General features: G+C 36.7%; 8 protein-coding genes across 9 annotated transcripts; 4 read left to right on the top strand and 4 right to left on the bottom strand.

Moving 5' to 3' along the window:
- Window positions 1-58: 58 nt before the first annotated feature.
- LOC9300876 (calmodulin-binding protein 60 A) lies at window positions 59-3,349 on the bottom strand. 2 transcript variants are annotated; one of them, XM_021015564.1, is made up of 7 exons: window positions 2,871-3,349; window positions 2,273-2,351; window positions 2,132-2,184; window positions 1,562-2,046; window positions 1,242-1,402; window positions 854-1,060; window positions 59-772 (listed from the first exon to the last, which is right to left on the bottom strand). In XM_021015564.1, exons 1-7 carry the CDS (start codon window positions 2,939-2,941, stop codon window positions 320-322), a joined length of 1,509 nt encoding a protein of 502 aa, XP_020871223.1. In that variant the 5' UTR covers window positions 2,942-3,349; the 3' UTR covers window positions 59-319. The 2 variants fall into 2 exon arrangements, with proteins under 2 accessions (XP_020871223.1, XP_020871224.1); XM_021015565.1 differs by having other exon boundaries at window positions 2,273-2,341; window positions 2,871-3,251.
- LOC110225677 lies at window positions 3,104-3,339 on the top strand. Its single transcript, XM_021015567.1, is given in 3 exon segments — window positions 3,104-3,156; window positions 3,158-3,296; window positions 3,298-3,339. Coding segments are annotated over 3 exon segments (234 nt in total).
- A 1,869-nt stretch (window positions 3,350-5,218) lies between the features above and the next one.
- Window positions 5,219-7,321, bottom strand: LOC9302571 (U-box domain-containing protein 41). The gene has a single exon (XM_021015563.1). The coding sequence runs from the start codon at window positions 7,051-7,053 to the stop codon at window positions 5,368-5,370; it is 1,686 nt and encodes a 561-aa protein (XP_020871222.1). The 5' UTR covers window positions 7,054-7,321; the 3' UTR covers window positions 5,219-5,367.
- A 1,628-nt stretch (window positions 7,322-8,949) lies between these two features.
- LOC9300875 lies at window positions 8,950-11,159 on the top strand. Its single transcript, XM_021015566.1, has 6 exons — window positions 8,950-9,125; window positions 9,226-9,331; window positions 9,500-9,881; window positions 9,981-10,644; window positions 10,726-10,778; window positions 10,858-11,159. Exons 1-6 carry the CDS (start codon window positions 9,083-9,085, stop codon window positions 10,891-10,893), a joined length of 1,284 nt encoding a protein of 427 aa, XP_020871225.1. The 5' UTR covers window positions 8,950-9,082; the 3' UTR covers window positions 10,894-11,159.
- Window positions 11,121-12,622, bottom strand: LOC9302570 (ubiquitin-conjugating enzyme E2 3). The gene is made up of 6 exons (XM_002864753.2): window positions 12,448-12,622; window positions 11,919-12,072; window positions 11,811-11,836; window positions 11,628-11,717; window positions 11,459-11,547; window positions 11,121-11,376 (listed from the first exon to the last, which is right to left on the bottom strand). The coding sequence occupies exons 2-6, from the start codon at window positions 12,041-12,043 to the stop codon at window positions 11,254-11,256; spliced, it is 453 nt and encodes a 150-aa protein (XP_002864799.1). The 5' UTR covers window positions 12,044-12,072; window positions 12,448-12,622; the 3' UTR covers window positions 11,121-11,253.
- Window positions 12,623-13,260: 638 nt separating this feature from the next.
- On the top strand, window positions 13,261-17,058 carry LOC9302569 (delta-1-pyrroline-5-carboxylate dehydrogenase 12A1, mitochondrial). Its single transcript, XM_021033590.1, has 16 exons — window positions 13,261-13,486; window positions 13,851-13,930; window positions 14,036-14,139; window positions 14,231-14,298; window positions 14,400-14,457; window positions 14,574-14,687; window positions 14,863-14,946; window positions 15,029-15,133; window positions 15,218-15,331; window positions 15,422-15,553; window positions 15,645-15,734; window positions 15,844-15,933; window positions 16,012-16,224; window positions 16,314-16,424; window positions 16,505-16,584; window positions 16,667-17,058. Exons 1-16 carry the CDS (start codon window positions 13,398-13,400, stop codon window positions 16,803-16,805), a joined length of 1,671 nt encoding a protein of 556 aa, XP_020889249.1. The 5' UTR covers window positions 13,261-13,397; the 3' UTR covers window positions 16,806-17,058.
- On the bottom strand, window positions 17,007-18,644 carry LOC110230472 (probable inactive poly [ADP-ribose] polymerase SRO5). The gene is made up of 4 exons (XM_021033594.1): window positions 18,085-18,644; window positions 17,752-17,996; window positions 17,550-17,668; window positions 17,007-17,457 (listed from the first exon to the last, which is right to left on the bottom strand). Exons 1-4 carry the CDS (start codon window positions 18,549-18,551, stop codon window positions 17,350-17,352), a joined length of 939 nt encoding a protein of 312 aa, XP_020889253.1. The 5' UTR covers window positions 18,552-18,644; the 3' UTR covers window positions 17,007-17,349.
- A 1,692-nt stretch (window positions 18,645-20,336) lies between these two features.
- Window positions 20,337-21,725, top strand: LOC9300874 (F-box protein At5g62510). Its single transcript, XM_021016175.1, has one exon. The coding sequence runs from the start codon at window positions 20,493-20,495 to the stop codon at window positions 21,141-21,143; it is 651 nt and encodes a 216-aa protein (XP_020871834.1). The 5' UTR covers window positions 20,337-20,492; the 3' UTR covers window positions 21,144-21,725.
- The last annotated feature ends 417 nt before the right edge of the window (window positions 21,726-22,142 follow it).

The following is a 22,142-nucleotide window of genomic DNA, read 5'->3' as shown; positions in this document are numbered from 1 at the left end:
TCTAGAAGATAATGTAATCTAATCTGAATTCAATTTATTCATACCAAGAAAAACATACTTCTGCAAATCTGCAATTTGGTACTGATCACAGAGATTATAAAGACCCTGTTTTTTTAAGCTTTCAACAAAAATGAAGCTGTCCTAAACATATATTCACATCTTTAACACAAAGATGGAGACAACAAGAAGAAGAAGAAATTAAACACTTTTGAACGCCTCTGGATTCTCAGAAACCCAAGATTCACAAGCTTTCACCGAGTATATATATACACGAATCTGTCCAGGGCGAGTCGTTTTTTTTTTCCTGTTGTGTACTAACTCATTTCATATTTTTCCTAACTGTGACATACTTGAAAACAGATAGCCATTTCGAGACACTGAAGAGCTTTGTCCATCTTTTGCTGTGAGCCTTACCGACCAAAGCATTCTTCTGTGACACGAAATCGTCAAGCGCACTCTGCAACTCAGATTGCGGTTCTTCTAAGCCTAGAATCTGAGAGCAATTCCACAGATTGTCGTAGTCTTCATATAAACCATGTGGAGTAACAACATCATCACTGTACTGGCCACTACATTCTGCTGTGTTGTGAAGATTTGACACAAAACCGTAGCCGTCCAAACTGGTCAAACTCAGACCTGAATAATCAATCCCGACACTGCTTTGGAAAGCCGGGACATTGAGAACGTTCCTCATCATGGAAACCTCATCATCATACGAGATTACTTCATTTAGGTGACTCAATGCATCAATTACCATCACCTCGGCTTGAGCCTGAAATCAGAAAATTTATGTACACCTGAGAGTATTTAGAAGAGAAACCAAGTCAAATATGTAGAGAGAGAGGATCAGTGCCTTTTCAATTTCAGATAACTTTTCAGCATGAATATACTGAAAATCCACGAACAGTCCAAGTACTTGAGCTACAACATTGAAGACAACAGCGGTTTTCTTCTGAAATCCAGGAGCTTGGTAAACATGGACGCTACTATCCAGAACACATGATCGAGCATGGTCCAACGTAATTTCCCACATCTTTGAAGACATACCCGTACCAAGAACCTGCAAGGAACATCAATTATCATTAGATATAGACAACCTTAAAAGTTAAATCTGTGTTTTTCTCACCAGGTGAAAATCAATCATTAACCATTATTACTGGTCAAACAAAAAATTCACGTCCATAAAAATAACCACAGAAGCCTTAGCTACAGAGCCACAGAGTAAGGAAGATGAATCTTACTTGTCGGAGTTTTGAAGAGTTTAAATGGAAATGTGTTAGGAAATCCTTGACAGTGTTTATATGTGAACAATTCAGTCGTTTGTGAAATGCTCCATCTTTCCCTATCTTTTCCAATCTCCATACTTCATCGAAAAGAGAAGGAGGATGATGCTTTTTGTACACTACAAATGAGAGCGAAAGAGTCGGAAGAAAGAAACCAGAGTTAAGAATTTTGGATGTGAATAAGAAAACTAATTTTTGTATCCAAATCATAAGAAGATACTCCAAAATTGGTTCAATGATATACAATGTGAGAAAATAAACTACCAAGCAATACTTACACTCTCCTCGATGATCTCTAACGACAAAGGACTCTGTTATTGCCTCTCTAATTTTGACAAAATCAAATTGATCCACCATCCGAACTCCGAGTCTAAACTTCCTGCTCCTAGTCCAGCTAGAGTTATCTGTAAATGAAATTTCATCCACAACACCGATGCCATCATTAAGAACCACAAATACATTCCCATTGAGTAGAGGTTTCTTTCCTTCTCTCTCTCTTACAATGTTATTCCTGATATCCTCAGCTGTCCAATCACTATCACTGTCGAAATCACCCTCAACAACAAAAATTTCGAGCTTCGCAGATGATGCATGACTAGAAGAGACAATTTGGCCAGTTGAAAGGTCGATTAATCCAACTCTTATAGCTTGGCCTTCATCTCCTTCTATTCGAGCTGAAGTAAACAAGGGAAGCGATAGATTGTTCAAGAACTTTAACTGTAGATTCCTTGATTCCAAAGGATGAGTCTCTTTCTCACAAATCCTGAACAAGGTGAACATGGGAAGAAAGTGTGATATTTATAAGAGAACAGCCTAAAATCTAGTACTTGTTTTGAAAAGCAGTTTACCACTTGATGCCTGCTAGATGCTTTCCAAGAGCCAATTCAACTTCTTCTTTGACCTGTTCCAAGGGATATTCATAAGTTAATTGCTAAAATAAACACTCAATCCTAGGAAAATGAACTATATTCTATTAAAAGGGTACATACCACTTTACGAATCAAGGGCTCGAGAACGGGTTCGAGAAAATGTTTGACAGTTTGCAATCTCATTACCTCCTGAACCACACTAAATTTGGATCCAAAGTCATATGAGGGTTCTCATTAACACTAAAAATCAATTCAGAAAATCTAAGCTTTATAGACATTGTTGCTTTGTCAACACCAAGTGATTGGAAAAAACAAAGCTTCTTATCAGGGAACCCAACCATGGTTACTACGAGATGTCTATGAGTACTCTTGTGTTTCAATCCAACTTTAACTTCCCAAAAAGTATATTACTCTTTGATTATAAACAAAACTAAACCTTTTCATTAATTCCACGACAAGAACACAGACTGTGTTACACAGTGATCAACTAAAGACCTCCACAAGCTGTAGAAATTCGTCTCATATCCTAATCATAGAAGCTCAATTTTATCTTAAAGAAATCATCACTTCACTACTTATTCTCTTGTTCCAACATAAAGATCACAACTTTTAGACTCTAATTGGTGAATAAACCCAATTGATTGAATCGAAGACTGATGCTTATTGATTCCACCTACAACATCATAAACCCTAGCTAGAAGCTGAAACAAAATTATACCTTTTAAATCTTCTACGCTTATCCTCGGATGCGCCGCCTTTGGCTTCTTCGAATTCCCTCTTCTGTGACATCTTTGGATACCCACAAGAGCCGTTGAAATCCCCAGAGAATTTCAACCATTTACAGAATTCTTTTTATGCGTTTTGTGTTGTTTGTGTACAACATGAACCGAAATTTCCGGGAAAGAGAAATATATATATACAAAAAAAAAAGAGTAACGGAATTATCGTAAAATGAATCTGATCTTCAAAACAAACAAAGACCCGTATGTTGGAGTTATCTATAGCTAACGTTCCCCACCAGTTGTTTCAGAAGCTCGTTGAACAAAAAGAGAAGGGATATATTGTGCAAATTCTTTGGGTGAAGGTAAGCGGATAGAGACAGAACACGGAGAAGAATGGTGTTTCATTCTCAGTGTTGGGTGTTTGTAGGACCCACTGAAACCGCGTCAGTGACGAGGAACCCCTAATTTATTTGTTGTGTGCTTCTTCTAACTTTAAACAAAGAAAAGTTTTGACCATTATATCTTATCTTATCTTAAGTAGACAGACATCCATCAAATTTCAAAAGTTTAGAACTTACTTAGCTTAGGAAAAAAAAAAAAAAAGAACTTACTTAGCTTCCAATTAGTGAGAAACATTGCTTGGTCTGAGTATTATGGGTATAGGGTCGGATAATAGCAGATAAGGGACATAATGATCAAATAGTTTCATCTAACTATTGAGAATTTTGATTTCTGTTCATTCGAATTTTGGATAAAAACAAGGAGACTTTTTAATTTCTTAGTTCTTACGTATTATAATTAGGGCTGCTGGATCAAATCATCAAGCATGCGGAAACAGCAATCATCCATAATTCATCCTTGTTCTTATTGTCACATGGATATGAATCAAGTAGCTTTGTCACAAAAGAACCCTGTGGATAACATTAACTTTCTACCCCAGCCATACGGTCTTGTCCTATGATATTGTTCTTTCCAAATGGGTCGACAAACAAGAAAAAAAAACATTTTGATGTTTGATGCGATAATTATTCTATGCCAACTAGCAGCAGATAGTATGATATGTTTTTCAGTTTTTTGACGAATAGTATTTGTTTTTAAACACATAGAACTTTGTTTTCATCAACTGATAAATCATGTTGAAAGCGTCTACAAAATGATATGATTCGTTTTTGTTTTCTCCAAGAGATTCAATAATTTTGTGACATATACACTACCGCTTCTTCTACACCAATTATACACATCTTAAACAAAGATGCTGACATCCCCGTTCGCAATACCAACACAAATCATACACATAAACGCGTGATTTGATAGAATGAGTAAAAGAAAATGACTTTGTCTTAAGTTCTTTTATATTTAAAGCATGCACTATGCAGTCTAACACTAATCTCTCTCCACTAAATATATTTAAAAATAGTTTAGTTCACAAATACCTAAAGCACATTATCCAAAAACGAACTTCAATATTTAAAGCACTGAATCAGTATACAGTGTTGCACTTGGGAAGTATCCCTGATCGTTGATCTACCACCTACTATGTTTTAAACTATATATAACCAATCATCGCTTAAGCAGTTATTTTCTTCAACCGGTTTCATATTGAAATTTTGCTATCCATTGATTGAAACCCATAATCACATGAACATTATAAAGATCAAAGAATTCTAGATATTTTATATTCCCAAAATCATCAAGAATTTATAGCCCATGAGACCAATTCTTGGGCTGGGCAAGAATATTAACAAAGTGCTCAGTTGTGTGAGATAGAGGATCAATTCAAATCCGACCTTTTATATTCAGGAAACATACAAAATCAACTAGTAGAATTGTTTTCTTTTTTTTTAGTATTTTGCCTACCTGTTGCCTGTATTTAATTTGGCAATAAAACAGGATTGATTACGTAAAATTTTGTTAGTGGATCTGATAGTATGAGTATCACACGGAATGTTTTTTTGTAGAACAATTCAGAGAGTGTGCTGTCCTCTGACATCTTCACACGAACTGTCTCACTTAGACCAAAAGCTTAAACTTCTAATTTCTCTCCATCACACGCTCATTTTGTTGTCTCTTAAAGTTTGATTGTGTCCTCTCTCTCATCCACTGATCCACACATTTCTCTAATTTGCAAATTAGTTAACGAGGACTAAGTCAATTCAATTAGTAAATCACATAAAACAGGAAAAATGCATCTCTTTACAAACGATGGTCATTTCGCTTTACTCATTTAAGTGAAAAAAGGAAGAAGAAGGGAGAGAGAATATATTAGAAAACTGCGAAGAATATTAGACATGTCTTTACAAACAAATGGACATTTCATTTTTGTCATTTGATTGAAAAAGAAAAAAAAACAATAATCACATATTACAATTCACACAAAATTAATAATTTACACCCATTTATATCAAACAGAAAAAGGTAAAATAGGAAAACATTTTGCCAGAAAAGTTAAGATCATTCAGATACCAAAAAAAATAAACAACTAAAAAAAAAAAGCTAGAACTGGGAGGAATAAGCAAAACCTCCATTTTGCCCTCCTTGAAACTGAGTCCGGCTTAGCCCAGTCGCTTCAAGCATACGGTTCCACTCACGCGCCTCCGCATTTTCCCCATACTCACTCTCTCCTCCGCCACCTCCTCTCATCGCCTGCAGAATCTTCGACGCCTTCTCCTTCACCCGTTCATTCCCATTCTTTTCCACTTCCATCAACACTTCCTCCGCTCCCGCCTCGCTCGCCAACCCCCTAAACCTCAAATTCCCTTGACACAACGTCAACAGAACCGCCACACAGTTCTCACGCGCCGCCTCGGAATCACCACCTCCGACTTCTCTGAGCTTCCCTACCAGAATCGCCACCGCATTTCCGTCTAGCATCGCGCCTTTTCCGTCTGGACAAGCCGCGAGGTTACATAGTACTAGCAAAATTCGGCTAGTCGAATCGCCGGATCTTACCATCGAAAGCAGAGTCGGCACCGCACCAGCTCTAACCAGCCTAGTTCGGTTGCTCGGGATCAGCGACAAATGATAAAGCGCAAGAGCTGCGTCTTGACGCGCTCTTTCACTCTCCGACGAACGAAGCGCATGAAGAAGCGGCTCAACCGCACCGAGAACTCCGATCACCATTTTGTTCTCATCTTCCAACGCCAAACTAAACAAAGCTCCGGCGACATGTTCCTGCGCCTCCGTCGTTCCCGATTTCAAAACGTCGATCAACAGAGGAACAAATCCTGACCGTACGATCTTAACTTTGTTCTGTTTCTCCAGCGAGAGATTAACCAACGACGCGGCGGCGTTAGTCTGCACAATATTGTACCGTGAAACAAGCAGCGTTCGGAGAAACGAGAGAATCCGATCTGTACAAAGCGAAACCCTAAGATCCTCACCAGATCTCGTCATCTTCCTAAGAAGAATCAAACCTTGCTCATGGTCGAAAATGTCGGTACCTCTCAATTTATTGAAGATCTCTTCTTCTTCCGGTGACATCGGAGAGGAAGAGTGATCGGAGGAAGAAAAAGAGATAGCGTTTCGAAATGGACTATCAGCTCCAGCGAAAACTCCAGAGGAAGAAGAAGTGGTTGAAGAAGAGAACATACTAACGGCTCGAACCGGGTGATACGGACTCTGACCAATCGTCACCGATTCAAGAGACGTCGTCGGCGACATTGAATTCTTCGATCGAGCTCGAATCGCTTCCATCACAGCATCGTAATCCGAAGGTGAATCCTCTTCTACAGGAGGGAGAATCTCAGACTCCGGAGTCGTAGTATCCAGACCCGGGCTTTGACTCGGAGTCGGACTCGGATTCGGATCTTTATCCATTCGGGCACGAACCACGCCTTCTACATAAGCGGAATCAGGAGGACGAGGATGGTCAACTTTATTCCGGTCGCACCAACTGAAAATGGTGGATTTCATGGCGAGATTAGGGATGACGGTGGAGAGATCGGGTCGGGTACCGTCTAGGAGATCCGGTATATACCCTAAGTTACGACAGACTTGAACAGAGAGACGCTCGAAGGTTTGACCGGAAGAGACGACTACAGGATCCGACATGAGGAATCCGGTGATGGGGCAAAGAAACTCCGGTGGAGTCTCGTCGTGTTTGTGCTGTGGTATAGTTGTAGTGGTGGCGGATGAGGATCGTTGGTGGAAAGAGTACCATTTCTGCTTATTTCCACCCATCGGAGGAAAAATTAGGTTTTTGAGAGGAGGAAGAAGATGAAGAAGAAGCGGCTCCGAGCTAAAAAGCTCGAATTATTCAGTCTTTGATACAGTCCAAAAGGTTTTTTGATGATTAAACCGAACCAAATTAAGTCAAATTGAACCGGAAAAAAAAAACTATCAATTTGATTTTTGTTTAATACCTAAATCAAGGGACAACAAAACGGAATTGGTAACGCTGATAGTAACAACTCTTGACTTTTTCATGGTTTACTTTTTCTGAGAATTAATAATGTAAAGGTAATGATGTACATTAATGGACACCTAATAATCACCATAAATAGTTTCCCATTGAATACAGTATCTTTGATTTTAATTAATTTTACCAACCTCGGATAGAGTTTTCAGGGAATTTATAGCGAGAAAATTATGAGCCATTTCAAGTTTTGTTAGTTAAGCGTATGTATTAGTCATGTTTTAAAAAAGAGTAGACTGAGTAATGCATACACCATATGATAATTACCGGTGGCAGACGGGGTAATACTCAGAGAACGATCAAATAATTAAATATACATTATTGATAATGTTGTTCTTTATAAAGTGAAAACAAATAATTATATTGTTTCCAGTGAGATAAAAGTCGGAATAGAGCGACAGTATCGATTAGATAAAAAAAAAAAAGGACAAGAACATGACATCCACTAAGATGTGTGTTTTTTTTCTTTCTAATGCACAAAGATATGTTTTTGTTTTACCAACGCTTTGTATTTGGTTACATGTGTACAACAAATACAATAAGAATAAGTAGGATAGTTTTCTTATATTTTACTACCATTTATGTAAGCTTAATATTTATGAAAATCCTTTTAAGGAAGCATTAGGGTAGATAGCTTTTTAAAAAATTTATTGAGGTAAATGATTTGGCAGCAATATCATAAATAAAGAAGAATATATTTTGAGCAGCTTGAACAAAATTCCATTGACTATGACAAATAGGCTCATGGTTTATATTAGTATTGTCATTGTGTTACCGTCTTATTCAAATCCAAATATTGCATGTTGTCGATAGAATATTCTTACTAAATAATACAAAACAAGATTAGAAATGTGTAATTTATTAAAATTCTTATTTGTTTGATATGGTCAGTAGACAGTAGTGGACTCAGGTTCATTCATTTGCATGGTGTTTTAAACTTCTACACTTGCAAAACCAATTGGCTTTGACTCATATTCGTCCGTTTTAAGATGATCGAGTGTTTAGAGATCGATCACCTTGTATAAATTTTCTTCTAATTAAAAAAGCACAGTACTAAAACTATTGGACCGAACCCAAATGAAGCCCAGTATCGAGAACATTAATGGGTCGTCAAGTACTTAAAAGGCCGTCAATCTTTAACTGTTTAAATAAACGGTTAATCAGTCAACGGCGCGTTATTTGAATTTGAAAATTCGAAAAATAAACTACCCAAAAAAAAAAAGAAAAAGAAGAAGACCCCACACACAACGGAGCGTTTGGAAAAAAGAGGTCCCTCAGATTCCCAAATCAATCAAATCGGACGGCTCAGAGTAACTCTCTCTATTTTCTCTCAAAGAGACATTCAACCAATTTCCCGCTCTCAAGGATTATTCAAAAAGTAGACCCTTTTACTTTATAAATCTTCATTTATAATCCCAGACTAATGTTTTTACATACTAAAACCTTTAATTCTATTCCCAAACTTAAATGTATGAATATTTACAAAAATATCTACGCTTCAATTTATTTGTTTTAATCAATTCAACCTCAAATCAAGTATCAAATTCACCCTTATGGCTACAGACAAAAAGGTCGGATTTGCCTTAGTTGAAATAATGAGGCTATAAGAGAAATATCAAAATAATATAGGGGTCATCCGCGAGTCTTTAGAAAACAAATCAGATTGTTTTGTTATTATTATAAGTCAGAGATTTCTCCGCTCTCACAGTTTTTCAAATTGAGATCTTCAGTTTCTTTTCTTTTTTTTCTCAATCCAACCAAATAACAAAACGTTAAGAGCTTCTAAGTTTATCAATGGAGAAATCGATGGAGAAAAGCGTAAGCTCGGCTGCTTCTGGTAAATCTCCTTCAATTCCTTTATCTGATTATCACTTCTCCTTTCAGTTTTCGTAAATTTTTCTGTTCTGGTTTTGATTTCGTGGAAATTTTCTGAATAGGTAATTCAATAAACTCGAAGCTGAGGTATCCCCTCAGATCGGCTCTTAGATCCAAGGAAGGGAAGCCTCCTGTTCCTGACTTCTCAGCATCTTCTGTGCCCCGAAGGTACTAACGACTCTAGATCCGGATTTAACGAGACATTGATGATGCTAGAATTTGGTCATTTTCTCCTGATTCTATTATTAGTTTAAGATTAGGAGTTAAGGTTTATATAAACGTCGCAGTGTAATTTGTCTTATGGATTATATTTATGTTTGTGGATTTGAATCTTAGGGGACGAGTTGCTTCTGCTGTTAGTCAGAGTACAACAGTTCTTGATTTGTCTGTGAAGAAGAGTGTTGATCGAACCAAGCTACCACCAAGACGACTTTCGATTCCTAACAAGCCCACTAGCAATTCATCTGTTAAATCAGTGCGCAGCAGCGTCACTTCTCTTTCAGAAGTCAAGCCAAAGAGATCAGGCATTGTTGCTAGGAGCTTGAATGAAACAACAACACCTGTCTCTAGTAATCTCAGATCATCAATGACTCGGAGGAGAGTTGAAGACTTGTCTTCCTCTACTTATTGGCTGACTCATATCAAGCTAGCTGAATCAGCAGCGAAACATTCAATCTCTCTTGGTTTCTTTAAACTTGCTCTTCATGCTGGGTGTGAGGTAAAATTGCTAATTTCCAATGAAAGCTTTTTATTTGGTATTAAGTCTTGATTTGTTTGTTTTGTTAACTCACTGGCTTTTTTTTGTTTTGGATTCTAGCCACTTGACAAGATGAAAGAAGAGCTGAAATCGTATGCTCGTCGCAATGACTTGGATGGGCTTGCTGATGCTATGAAGGAACTATCGGAACTGTACAATATCTCAGACGAATCCAAGGAGATTCAGATTTCAGAGACCAGTTCTGTTGTAGCTGAAGAAAGAACCGTGTCTCTGAACAATGATAATGATGTCCAGAGTTCAATCTCCACTCCTGGAAATTCGAACATCACATCAGAGATCACAAAATACGATGCTTTACCGGATTCAACTGTCACAGAAACAACTAAGGAAGAAGAGGCCTCGGAAACAGTAACACAAGGAAGAGCTAGAAAGTCTTTGGAGGTAATCAATGTGAATCAAGAGAATGTTTCAGAGGCTGTTCAGGAATCCGAGGAAGGGCTTCGTTCATCAGCAGATGGTGTTCCAATCGTGGCTGTTGTTCAACCTTCAGACAAGAAACGTGCAAGAAAGGAGACTGTGCCTAAGAACAACCAGCCCGTGAGGACAAAGAAATCAATAGCAACCAACTCTGCTAATTCAAAGACAGTTCCAATAAACAAGGATGATAAGTCTCAGAAGAAGTCTGAGAGGATCACTAAACCCAGGACTAAAAAAGTTCAAGAAGAGACAAAGAAGTCAATTAAGAAATCTACTGCTAAAGAAGGTAAAAAGAAAATCATACAAATGTCTTTGAAAAGCTTGTGTAGCATTTGTGGCTGATGGTGTTTAATGTTCTTTTATGTAGGTGAAGTTAAATCTCTGAAGCAAACAGAGAAAATGGAGAACAAAGAAAACACAGTGAGTAAAAACTTCTCTAGTTCACATGATCGGATCGTTCTTGTAGCTAAAAGGACTAACACAAGCTTTCTCTTCGCAGGTTGTTGGTGGTGCAGGAGAAGACATCCAGGTTTAAATGAAGAACAGAGAAGCATTTCTTCAACATATCTCAAACAATCTTTTTCTTTTGGTTTGAATGATTTGTTCAAGGTACATAGTTGGAAAGCCTTTGCAAGTTTGTTTTTAAAGTTTGGTTTGAAAGACGAAACAAATATTTTATTTGCTTGCTTTGTAACTGTGCTAAGTTTTACTTCCATGTCTTCAATTGAAGTCTTTCTTCTACTGTTGTCTGTTCAAATTTGGTTATCCAAAGTTATCAAAATATATATATTTGGTAGCAGATATCTCATTCCGAAATTTAAACATCCATGTAAAATAACTCAAGGAAGATAATACTATTCAATACACATTAGTCAATACAACAAATGGAATCATATTATACATAGCTCTGCTCCACGATCTCACTTACTTTCCTGTTATATTCCCGTTTATTCTCACTGAACAACCTTGCAGCCTCTGCGTTCGCTGGTGAATCAGGGTTTGGGTCACAAAGCAAAGACTGTAAAACAAAAGGTCTTGGTTAGTTCATGCATAACCCCCACAATGCAAAAGATGCAAATGGAGAATGCAGAAGTCAAAACCTGAATTGATGTGAGAACTGCAGCAACGTCATAGATGGGACTCCACTGGTTTTGTAAAATATCCAAGCAAATGCTTCCATCAGCATAAACTGCACAAAATATCAAATATCAAAGTCAAATTACATAATTTGGTCTTTTACTACGTTTTCCATGGAATCATTGAGCTTACTGTTTGGATGAAACATCCGTGAGACAAACCGAACAATCGGGGGTTTGTTCGGGTAATCCTCGGTGAACTGAAGAGTCAACTTGAAAGTACCTGATGAACACAACAGATTGGTTAGTTAAGGTATAAGTTATAACTCATGATAATATGTCGGTCCGAAGCAATAAGTACTGAAAGATAATTTACCTCCATCCCATGGAGTGTCATCAGGTCTGCAAAGAGAATGAAGAAATAAGTTTTACAAAGCCATATGTTGAAGAAAAACAAAAAAACAGAAACACGAAAATGTTATACCCAAAGATGACAGCATTCCAATGCATGATATTGTTATCTTGAGGAGCTCCACTAATTCCCACAGGAGGATCTTTCTGCAGTCTCTTGAAATCCCACATCAGTCTCTTTCTTGCTGGAGTTGTCATTGTTGTTGGAAACCTTTAAAATTCACAAACTGCATCCAAATATAAAAGATTTCAAGTTAACACTTATGAACTCTTCTCACAAGTCACAAGTATGGTAACATGAGAGCAATTGCATGAACTAGGACCAAATTCTCTGAATAAAGTTTTCAACTTTCTTGAATCCCCAAAGAAGTAGAAGCAGAGACCAAGATCTACATTTATATAACCCAAACTATTAAACTTATAAAGCTTGAGGATCGGATATTTTAACTAGCAGATTAAGTTCGATTCAGAGATAGTGGCTGAGTCAAAATTCAAACCTCAATCCGGAATTTTAAGTAGATCAGAGTACAATCATCAATTTCAACGAGCCTTAGGATCAGATTCTACAATCACGTAAGAAAGATTGATTAACCTAAAATTACCTGAAATTCAAAGCTGCAATGGAAGTGATTCGCAACACCAGGAATTAGGGTTTTTCCAATACAGTATTTAGCCTTCGATGAACGAAGGAGATGATGAAACAATGAGTGGAGAATAAAATAAAGTATATATATATATAGAGGGAGAGAGAATCAAAGTTGAGATTTTCTTTCCTTTTTCTTCACCAAATAAAGGAAGAGAAGAAGAAAAACAGATAGGTTTACAAAAAAAAAAAAAAAAAGAAGAAAAACAGATAGAAAATTAAAAAAAAAAACATATATATTTTCTTCCAAAGATGAAGAAAATATTTTACTTTTAATGTTTTTGAGGAATTTATTTGTCGGTTAGTGTAAAAGACAAACGTACACGTCAATAATGGCCCAAGCGGACGTGACTCAGCAAGCTATCACCATTTTAATACTGTACTATCAATTGATTTAAGATTTTTTTATAATTTACATCTGTTTTTATCTTACAAATTTCCTTTGTTGATCCTGAATTTGATGTCAAAGATCACTACAAAATCATTAATTTTAATTTTAAATTTGAAAGAGTAAATAGTAGATGATAAGTTAATAACATCCTAAATCTCTTATATTTTACTAGTATTATTATTAGTTTCCATTCATATTTTAACTAATTATTACTCCAATTTGATTAGAAGGAGGTCTTGAAAAGAGATTACTACTCATGAGTCATCAGGGTTTATATCTAGCAATTAAAAACTACGGGGTAACAAAGTTAGATAACCTTGAAATAAGAAATTATCTGTAAATATCTTAAAATCAGTTATATATTTCTCGTCAATCAGGGGAAAACATTAAATTCTTTAATAAAGCTAATAAACACAAATCACTCAGAATTCGCCATTTTATTTATTACCAATCTTCTTGAATCCTCTCCTCCAATCGTCTGATTCTCATCTTGCTCCGTTTCTTCTGGATTTTACGCAATGTATAGAGTTTTTGCGAGCCGAGCACTGAGAGCCAAGTCTCTCTATGACAAATCATCAACCTCGCTTGCTTCTTTGACTCTCTCCAGGTTTATCAAACTTCTCATTTCTCTTTCCTTGATCTCACGAAATCATCATTTCTTTCTTTTGTTAGTTGCATGTTTTTTTTTTGGATAAATTAATTGGCTTCCATTGGTTTAAAATGATTTACCTGGAGTTATATATAAAAAAAGACAAGACTTTAGCAAGTTGGTGTTTTAAAAATTTGAGATTTGGATGATCGAGTAGCCGCATCTGCTATTGTCTATGTAATGAAGAGAGTGTTAGCTGATTAGAGTTTGAAATGGTACTTTTTGTGTTTGTTTTCTGATTACCATTTTGATGTCCGAGAATGTGATCCATTTTTTTAAAGAGTGTTCCTTTGACTTAATTTTTGTGTTGTGGATTTTGCAGATTGAATCATTCAATACCTTTTGCTACCGTAGATGCTGAGGAGCTATCTGGTGCTCATCCTGCTGAAGTACAGAGCTTTGGTACAGAGCTTTACTTCTCACTGATTCTTTGAATTCTCAGTGAAGCTTGTTGGTTAAACACTGTTGTGGAGTCTCTGAGCTCTACTTTCATTGTTATGTCTATAGTGCAGGGAAAGTGGATAGGATCGTCAAATCATAACACGCTTCTAGATCCTCTAAATGGCGAACCTTTTATTAAAGTTGCTGAAGTCGATGAAACAGGAACTCAGGTGCGAGCCTATCAAAAACCGTTGATCGTATTACAACGTGGCTTATCCGTGTCAATGCTAACTTTTAATCTTCCTCTGTTCTATGTTGTAGCCATTTGTGGACAGCTTATCCCAGTGCCCGAAACATGGTCTCCATAACCCTTTCAAATCTCCAGAGAGGTATGATTTGCTTGATGTTTGATGAATTCATTTCTTCTTGTTGTGTCCTTTCCCATTATGTTCTATTATATGAAGGATACTAATGGTCTTGTTTTCTACAGATACCTTTTATATGGAGATATCTCGACAAAGGCAGCTCATATGCTCGCCTTGCCTAAGGTAACACATACTTTTCTGTTGAATGTCGAGTCTTGAATTCAAAACTTAGATTTCCCGAATAACGTGCATACTGAGCTACTGGTCGTTTGTTATTGTATTCGTGTATATACAATTAGGTAGCTGATTTCTTCGCGAGGCTAATTCAAAGGGCTGCTCCAAAGAGTTACCAGCAAGCTGCTGGAGAAGTCTTTGTCACACGGAAATTTTTAGAGAACTTTTGCGGTGATCAGGTACATGAATCTTTTCACCATTTTTATGTTAGTTCCTCGTCATCAGTTTCAACAACTTTTGTAATTCTTGAAGGGTTACCAACCATAGCTTTGATATTTCATTTCTGTGGCTGAATTTCCGAAATTACATCTTAAGAATGTACGTTTAATGATTCCCCTCACTTTCTTTTATCAGGTGCGGTTCCTGGCACGGTCTTTTGCAATCCCTGGAAATCATCTTGGGCAGCAAAGTCATGGTTACCGTTGGCCTTATGGTCCTGTAAGGCCTTCTTCCTAGATGGTTGTAATTGGTGACAACTCTGTTTTGTTCTTTGTTTTGAAATCATAGATTTGTGATGCAGGTAACGATTGTTACACCATTTAATTTTCCACTTGAGATTCCACTACTTCAGTTGATGGGGGCATTATACATGGGTAACAAACCTCTTCTTAAAGTTGACAGCAAGGTATTAATTATTCTTCACATTAATATAGTCTTCCTAAGTGTATTGGTTCCATATGTCTGAAATAATACAATGTTACTTGGATAGGTAAGCATTGTAATGGAGCAAATGATGCGACTGCTCCATTATTGTGGTTTACCCGCTGAAGATGTTGACTTTATAAATTCTGATGGGAAGACAATGAACAAGATATTGTTAGAGGTATTTGGTCAGGAATTCACAAGTTTATTAGTCTCCACAGGTTTTTTAGTTGAGATAATTTAGTGTCTTGTCTATTTGTAACTTTTTCAGGCGAATCCACGGATGACCCTCTTCACGGGTAGTTCTAGAGTAGCCGAAAAGTTGGCACTTGACCTTAAAGGTCGAATCAGATTGGAAGATGCTGGGTTTGATTGGAAAGTCTTAGGACCAGATGTTCAGGAGGTTTCTTATTATAACCTTCCTAGTTCCTACTTATATTTCTACAAGTCTCTTTAGATGTGATTATAACCCTTGTTTCGGTCTCTAATGTCAGGTTGATTACGTTGCCTGGCAATGTGATCAAGATGCATACGCTTGCAGTGGACAGAAGTGTTCTGCACAGTCTATGCTTTTTGTTCATGAGGTTGGTTTGATCCTAATTTTTCTGGTGAAACTACCTTTGAATCTTTTTGGTTTCTGCTGTCTTCGTTGTTTTCAACGTGTGTTTTTTTTTTTTTTTAACCACTCTGCAGAACTGGTCAAAAACCCCTCTTGTTTCCAAATTAAAAGAACTAGCGGAAAGACGCAAACTGGAAGACTTAACAATTGGTCCTGTCCTCACAGTGAGTTTCATTGTTTCTCCATCTGTTGTTAATCCTCTGATGAGACTGTATCTTTAAAACTTATTCTTGTGTTTCAAGTTTACAACTGAGGCAATGTTGGAGCACATGGAGAATCTGCTTCAGATTCCTGGCTCAAAGCTACTTTTTGGTGGCAAGGAATTGAAAAATCATTCGATTCCTTCTATCTATGGAGCTTTGGAGCCTACTGCAGTTTATGTTCCAATTGAAGAAATCTTGAAGGATAGTAAAACCTACGAACTCGTCACCAAAGAAATCTTTGGACCATTTCAGGTTAAACCTTGACTTCATTTGCTTTGTCTATATGATCTGTGTATTCTTTTACTGAAATATGTAGTGCTGTTTCTGTATCTGATATCCAGATAGTAACGGAATACAAAAAGGATCAACTTCCTCTAGTGTTGGAAGCATTGGAGAGGATGCATGCTCATTTAACTGCAGCTGTTGTTTCAAACGATCCCATCTTTCTTCAGGCAAAGCCTTTCACCATCACCATCATCAATCAATCTCGTCTTCTCTTTGCCCTCGATATTGATGTAACAAATCTGTGCAGGAAGTAATAGGGAACTCAGTGAATGGGACTACATATGCTGGACTAAGAGGAAGAACAACTGGAGCTCCTCAGAATCACTGGTGAGAGAAATAATCACACTCCCAAATTAAAGTATCTTTTTCTATTTCTTTGAGGAAAAGTTAAAATATCATACAAACACAGGTTTGGACCTGCGGGGGACCCGAGAGGGGCCGGGATAGGGACACCAGAGGCTATAAAGCTGGTCTGGTCATGCCACAGAGAGGTCATCTATGACTATGGTCCCGTTCCACAAGGTTGGGAACTCCCTCCATCTACTTAGAAGTGGTATGTCCACTAATAATAAATAAACTAAGATCTTAGTTTGCTGTTGCATCGAATAAATATGAGTTTTGTAGTTTATCTCTACGAGAAGTTTCCGTGTGAGGAAATAAGAGCTTTAAACATGAAGTTTTCAACGACGTTGACTTAGTCAAGGGGTAGAGGGATTAAGAAAGATAGCTATTGTGAAACTCAGAGGAACTTAAAAGTCACCAGAATCTCTGGTAATAATAATGGTTTTTCTTCAGCTCAAAGCCAGACAATGATACAAATGTTTTTGAAAGAAGAGTGCAGAAAAAAAAAATACAAGATTAATAATGTAGCTAATACCCTAATCTGACCGATCTTAAATAATCTATTGAACAATTTTTTTTCATCACTATCATGGGAAATAAATAAAAAGGGACTACTCTATGTTTTGGAGACTCCTCGAACATGACCATTTGTTTACCAGTCCTGATCATTTTGTTGTGGTAAACAGACAAATACAACCATGGTGATTGTGTCCTTGAAACAAAAACGCCAAAGTGATCTGCAATGGAGATTTAGTGTTGTACTTTATGTCCAAAAGCTTTGATGATGTGAACTAGTAATTTGTCTCCGGTTATACTTCTGACTTGTTGGATTAGTTCGCTCCGCGTAATTCTCCTGTTCTGTTAAATCCAAAGGAAAATCAACAATTAGAATGTGAAATCACCTGAAAAGATAATGGAAGAAGAAACAAACCAGAAAAACAAACACTTACTTGTTGATCTTTGTAATGTTTTTGAATGACAAGTATTTGAGAAGGAGGTAGAAACTTCGACAATGCTTTGATCAAAACAGGAAATGCCATCCATGGTGATCTCAATCTCTTTGGACTTCCTGCAAAAACAGTAATAACAATATCAAAAAACCAGAATCAAGACAAAGAAAACTTCAAGACTAGAGGTTTTGGTTTTGCTTACGAGTTAAGTTAAATGGAGCTTTGATACAAACAAGAAACTCAGGCAACACATGTGTGTTCATGTGTGTGCTCCACACAATATACTTCTTCGGAGAAGCTAAATCATCTACACCAGAATCAAACTCTGGTGAACTCGGACATGATCTAGTCGAGCCATGAGGAACAATCTCTGATTTTCCAAGTAGAACTCTACAAAGCAACAAGAATCTCATCCCATCTTCTAATTCTGAAGCTGAATCCTTCAAACTAATCAAAACAAACACCAAAAATGAGATTTTGAGACCAATGAATTTCGAAAAATCGAAACTTTCAGAAATTCAGAAAAAAGCTTTACCAATCAAGAGGAGAATTATCCGGCGAAAGATACAATCCACGGCCAAAAGATCCATCATTTCTCAGCGGTTCGCTAAACCCATACTCTAAAATCGTTTTGAGCTCTTGTTTCGCAACAGAGCACCAACCGTATTTAACCTTAGCTCCTCCACCACCGTCTCCGCCGTGTTTCATCTGCACCGCCTCTTGAAAAATCTGAAAAGTCTTGAGCTTTGCACGAGATCCAACGTTCCTGAATCCGTTTCTAAGAACAGAGAGAATCTGGCATTGATCACCGAGACCAGATTTACAATTACGATAGATTAAATCATGAGCTTTATCTCCTTCAAGCAATTCCATAAGCCCGAGCTCGTCAGCAAAAGACCGTCGATCAGAAGAATAATCGCAGCTTCCAGATTCGGATATCGTTGATCCTTCTTGCTCTGAATCATCAAAAACAGCTTCAACTTGGGTTCTCACGTAATCCATTGAAAGACAGGAACTTTTGAATCAACAAACTAAGAAAAATATTTAAGCTTTTGAATTAGTGTTTGTTTCTTGAGAGAGGAAAAGAACTTGAGCTCCAAGTACATATTTATAACTATGACTAGGAAAATAATTACAGATATGGAAAAAAGAACCGCCTTTTGTTTCTGTTACCGTCGGTTTTGCAATTTTTATTTACTTTTATAAAAATAAAAATTCAGAGTTTCTTGTCTTTTCCTCCGTGGAGAAGACGTAAACAAACATTTAACACATAAATATCAATTTTTTATTACATATAAATATTTTAGTTAATTTTTTGTAAGTTGCGGCCGCAAGCTGTTTTTTTTTTTTTTAAATGTAAAACCTTTGATGGGTCTATTCCGTGTTGGAGTTCGTTAAGCGGGTTGGCTAAAATGAAAAGACGAAAGTACCCTTTAAATCAAGTGGGTCTTTTAGGTGGAAGGTGAAATAACGAAGTTACCCTTTGAATCCATTTGCTTGCGGACATCGAGAATGTGTTGTACGAGTCCTTCTTCTTTGAGAGGACACGACCGACACACGTAACACGTGTTATACGTAACGATTTCAATTTCTTTAATGAATTTTAGGTCAATATTTTTTTAAAGTTAGAATGCAATATGTGTATAACTAAATTAATCGACAAACAATGTGAATGTGATTATACAATGAAGAGGTTAATTAAGATTAGTATAGTTAACTCACCTAAATCGTGTTTGACTTGCATCATTTCAATCAATGTCTTTATATAAAGTTATTACTAACAATATATCGTCTTCTAAGTGTGAACTCTTAATTTTCAACAGATTGAGCTTCTTATACGTTTTAAAGTCATATTATAAGTAAGTCTTATGTGAAAAACACATAAGTAATCAAATTGTTTTAACCATATACTAAAAAATCTTAAATTAATCGCAATGGAATGTTAAATAAATTGGGTTTTCAATAGGTAACTCTGTTTATTTTTGAATATTTAGAACTGCCCATAACCCTATTGAAATAATCCCGAAAGAAACTTGATTCAAATGAGCTTAGCTAGAGATATCCAAATATTAGCTGGAAATGACCTTAATCATAATCATGCATGGTTTTAAATAGGCATGGGCTTTCGGTTAACCGTTCGGTTATCGGTTGAGTCCCTTCGGTTTCGGTTCTTTCGGTTTCAAAATTTAGTATCCATTCGGATATTTTGAAATTTCGTTTCGGTTCGGTTCCAGTTCTTTCGGTTTAAAAATTTAGTATCTATTCGGTTATTTTGCTTAGGATATTTTCAGATATTTCAGTTATTTTTGAGTATTTTCGGATATTTTTGGATAAATTTCGGTCATTTTCGAGTATTTTTACTATTTTTATATATTTTCAAGTATTTTTGATTATTTGGTCTATAAATAATTAATTATTTTGAAAATTTAATTGTATTTCGGATATTTCGGTTCGGTACCGATTCGGTTACGGTTATTTTGGTTATAGAATTTAGTATCCATTCGGTTATTTTCAAATTTTCGGCTTGGTTCGGTTCAGTTTTTTTGCTTCGGTTTCGGTTCGGTTTATTTGGCCAGGTCTAGTCTAGTTTTAAAGATCATCTCATTCAGAAGCCCATAAATGAATCAATGATAATTTGTTATTGGGCCATACTTCATTTTATGAACGATGTAAGCCCAGTTAATACATAATACAGTAGGAACATATATATATTGGGTTTCGGTTCATTTTTAAACCGAAAAAATCGGTTAGGGTAAACTTTCTTTTCCGAATCAACAAAAGAAAGTTTCCTGTTCCTCCTAGATGATTAAGGAGTAGGAAATAATTTTGATATATTAAAGATTGTGGAGGTTCGTGAATTAGACGTAGTAGGCTAGTAGCTATGCGTATGTCTCTAGCTTTGATTTCATCTCTTTTCAATGGAAGAAGAGGTCTTCAAAGGCGATGATGAGAAGAGGAAGAAAAAGAAGAAGACAAAGAGGAGGCGATTTGGTAGCGCCGGAGATTACTTTGGATCTCCAGATCGAGATTCTGACTAGATTGCCTGCTAAATCGCTGATGAGGTTCAAGTGCGTCTCAAAGCTATGTTCTTCTCTTATCCTTTCCCGATATTTTAGCAACTGTTATCTTACGGTCGCATCTCCACTGCGACCACCACCTCGCCTATACATGAGTTTGGTGGACCACGAGTGTAGTTCAACGAAGGTCTGCCACAACCCCCGCGAGTCTGTACTGCTATCATTATCATCATCTTCTAGTTTCGACCAAGATTTGACGACCATGCAAGGGATGGGAGGACGCAACATGGTGATTCTTCGTGGCTTGATTTTATACATTGTTTGCGGAAAAGCGTGTATCTATAATCCCACCACCAGACAGAGCGTAACCTTACCCGCCATCAAATTCAACATCTTTATTCAAGGAAATGACCATTGTGTACTCTACTTCTTGGGACACGATCCTGTTCTTGATCAATACAAAGTAGTTTGTAATTTTGTGTCATCATCTTCACAAGATTTGGACATGATAAACTTGGAGCATTGGGTCTTTGTACTAGAAGTTGGAGATTCTTGGAAAAGAATAGAGTTTGATTAACCTCATATATCTACAAGACCTGGACTGTGCATCGGTGGAGTTATATATTATCTTGCTTTCACTAGTATGTTTGAGGATATCGTTGTCAGCTTTGACGTTAGATCTGAAGAATTTAACATAATCCAAGCGCCTCTTGTGGTGTCTGCATATGTTGGCTCTCTGGGTTTTATAGAGTATGGTGGGAAACCAGCTATTTTTTATCATACTAGTCTTAAAGAAAACGGTTTGGTGGACTTATGGGTCTTGGAAAATGCTGGAAACTGGTCGATGAGATCTTTGAGTTTGCAGCCTTCTCAGTTGCATTTAGTCGATAACGACATTGATTTGACGGTGGAAGGTACATCTCGAAACGGCGAGGTTATCTTGGTACCAAGTGAGTTGTGTTCCCCTTTTTACATTCTCTATTATGATATACAGAAGAATGATTTGAGGAAGTACCAGAAGACAACGGGTTTAATAGCTAGCACCACTTTTCTTTCAAGCTTATGGATAAGAATGAAAGTATCATCCACTTGGAAACTTGAATGCCATTACTTGTTTTTTTTCTCCCCCAATCTAAGATTAACAACAATTCACTGTTTTTTCCTTTAAATAACAATGAATCTATTTATTTTATAATTTAGTTTTTACTTATGTTAAGCCGTTTACTTAAGGTTCTTTGCACCCAAATATATGTTTTCGATTCAGAAGCCCATAACTCAACCAATGGTAATATGTTGTCATTGGGACACACATAACAGCAGCCATTACTACAGTATGACTTAATGTTAATTTTTTTGTAGAAAACATTTTCATTGCATATTGTGGTGTCACTATCGTACATGAAAACTCTTACATCTATACATAGGAGTCGACAGCAACTGGGAAACGTGAATCTCCTGTTTTGCTTGTTGGAGAAACAATCTCTTCAAAATAGATGTAAGAGTTTTCATGTACATTCTCTATTAGGACCTGCAAAAGAATGATTTGAGGAAGGTTGAAATCAGAGGAACATCGGAC

Source organism: Arabidopsis lyrata (genome assembly GCF_000004255.2).
Source record: "Arabidopsis lyrata subsp. lyrata unplaced genomic scaffold ARALYscaffold_8, whole genome shotgun sequence".
NCBI lineage: Eukaryota > Viridiplantae > Streptophyta > Magnoliopsida > Brassicales > Brassicaceae > Arabidopsis > Arabidopsis lyrata.
This window is presented reverse-complemented; position numbering and strand designations above follow the sequence as displayed.

Coding starts and splice junctions, on each gene's coding strand:
- LOC9300875 (XM_021015566.1), top strand. CDS start 9,083: ATGGAGAAATCGATGGAGAAAAGCGTAAGCTCGGCTGCTTCTG. Junction 9,332..9,499: donor GCATCTTCTGTGCCCCGAAG/GTACTAACGACT, acceptor TTTGAATCTTAG/GGGACGAGTTGCTTCTGCTG. Junction 9,882..9,980: donor CTCTTCATGCTGGGTGTGAG/GTAAAATTGCTA, acceptor TTTGGATTCTAG/CCACTTGACAAGATGAAAGA.
- LOC9302571 (XM_021015563.1), bottom strand. CDS start 7,053: ATGGGTGGAAATAAGCAGAAATGGTACTCTTTCCACCAACGATCCTCA.
- LOC9300876 (XM_021015564.1), bottom strand. CDS start 2,941: ATGTCACAGAAGAGGGAATTCGAAGAAGCCAAAGGCGGCGCATCCGAG. Junction 2,047..2,131: donor CATCTAGCAGGCATCAAGTG/GTAAACTGCTTT, acceptor CACCTTGTTCAG/GATTTGTGAGAAAGAGACTC. Junction 773..853: donor AGTTATCTGAAATTGAAAAG/GCACTGATCCTC, acceptor TTCTGATTTCAG/GCTCAAGCCGAGGTGATGGT.
- LOC9302569 (XM_021033590.1), top strand. CDS start 13,398: ATGTATAGAGTTTTTGCGAGCCGAGCACTGAGAGCCAAGTCTCTCTAT. Junction 13,487..13,850: donor GCTTCTTTGACTCTCTCCAG/GTTTATCAAACT, acceptor TGGATTTTGCAG/ATTGAATCATTCAATACCTT. Junction 13,931..14,035: donor TGCTGAAGTACAGAGCTTTG/GTACAGAGCTTT, acceptor TTATGTCTATAG/TGCAGGGAAAGTGGATAGGA.
- LOC9302570 (XM_002864753.2), bottom strand. CDS start 12,043: ATGACAACTCCAGCAAGAAAGAGACTGATGTGGGATTTCAAGAGACTG. Junction 11,548..11,627: donor ACGGATGTTTCATCCAAACA/GTAAGCTCAATG, acceptor TATTTTGTGCAG/TTTATGCTGATGGAAGCATT. Junction 11,377..11,458: donor CAGTTCTCACATCAATTCAG/GTTTTGACTTCT, acceptor TTTGTTTTACAG/TCTTTGCTTTGTGACCCAAA.
- LOC110230472 (XM_021033594.1), bottom strand. CDS start 18,551: ATGGATTACGTGAGAACCCAAGTTGAAGCTGTTTTTGATGATTCAGAG. Junction 17,997..18,084: donor GATAATTCTCCTCTTGATTG/GTAAAGCTTTTT, acceptor TGTTTTGATTAG/TTTGAAGGATTCAGCTTCAG. Junction 17,458..17,549: donor AACATTACAAAGATCAACAA/GTAAGTGTTTGT, acceptor TGGATTTAACAG/AACAGGAGAATTACGCGGAG.
- LOC9300874 (XM_021016175.1), top strand. CDS start 20,493: ATGATGAGAAGAGGAAGAAAAAGAAGAAGACAAAGAGGAGGCGATTTG.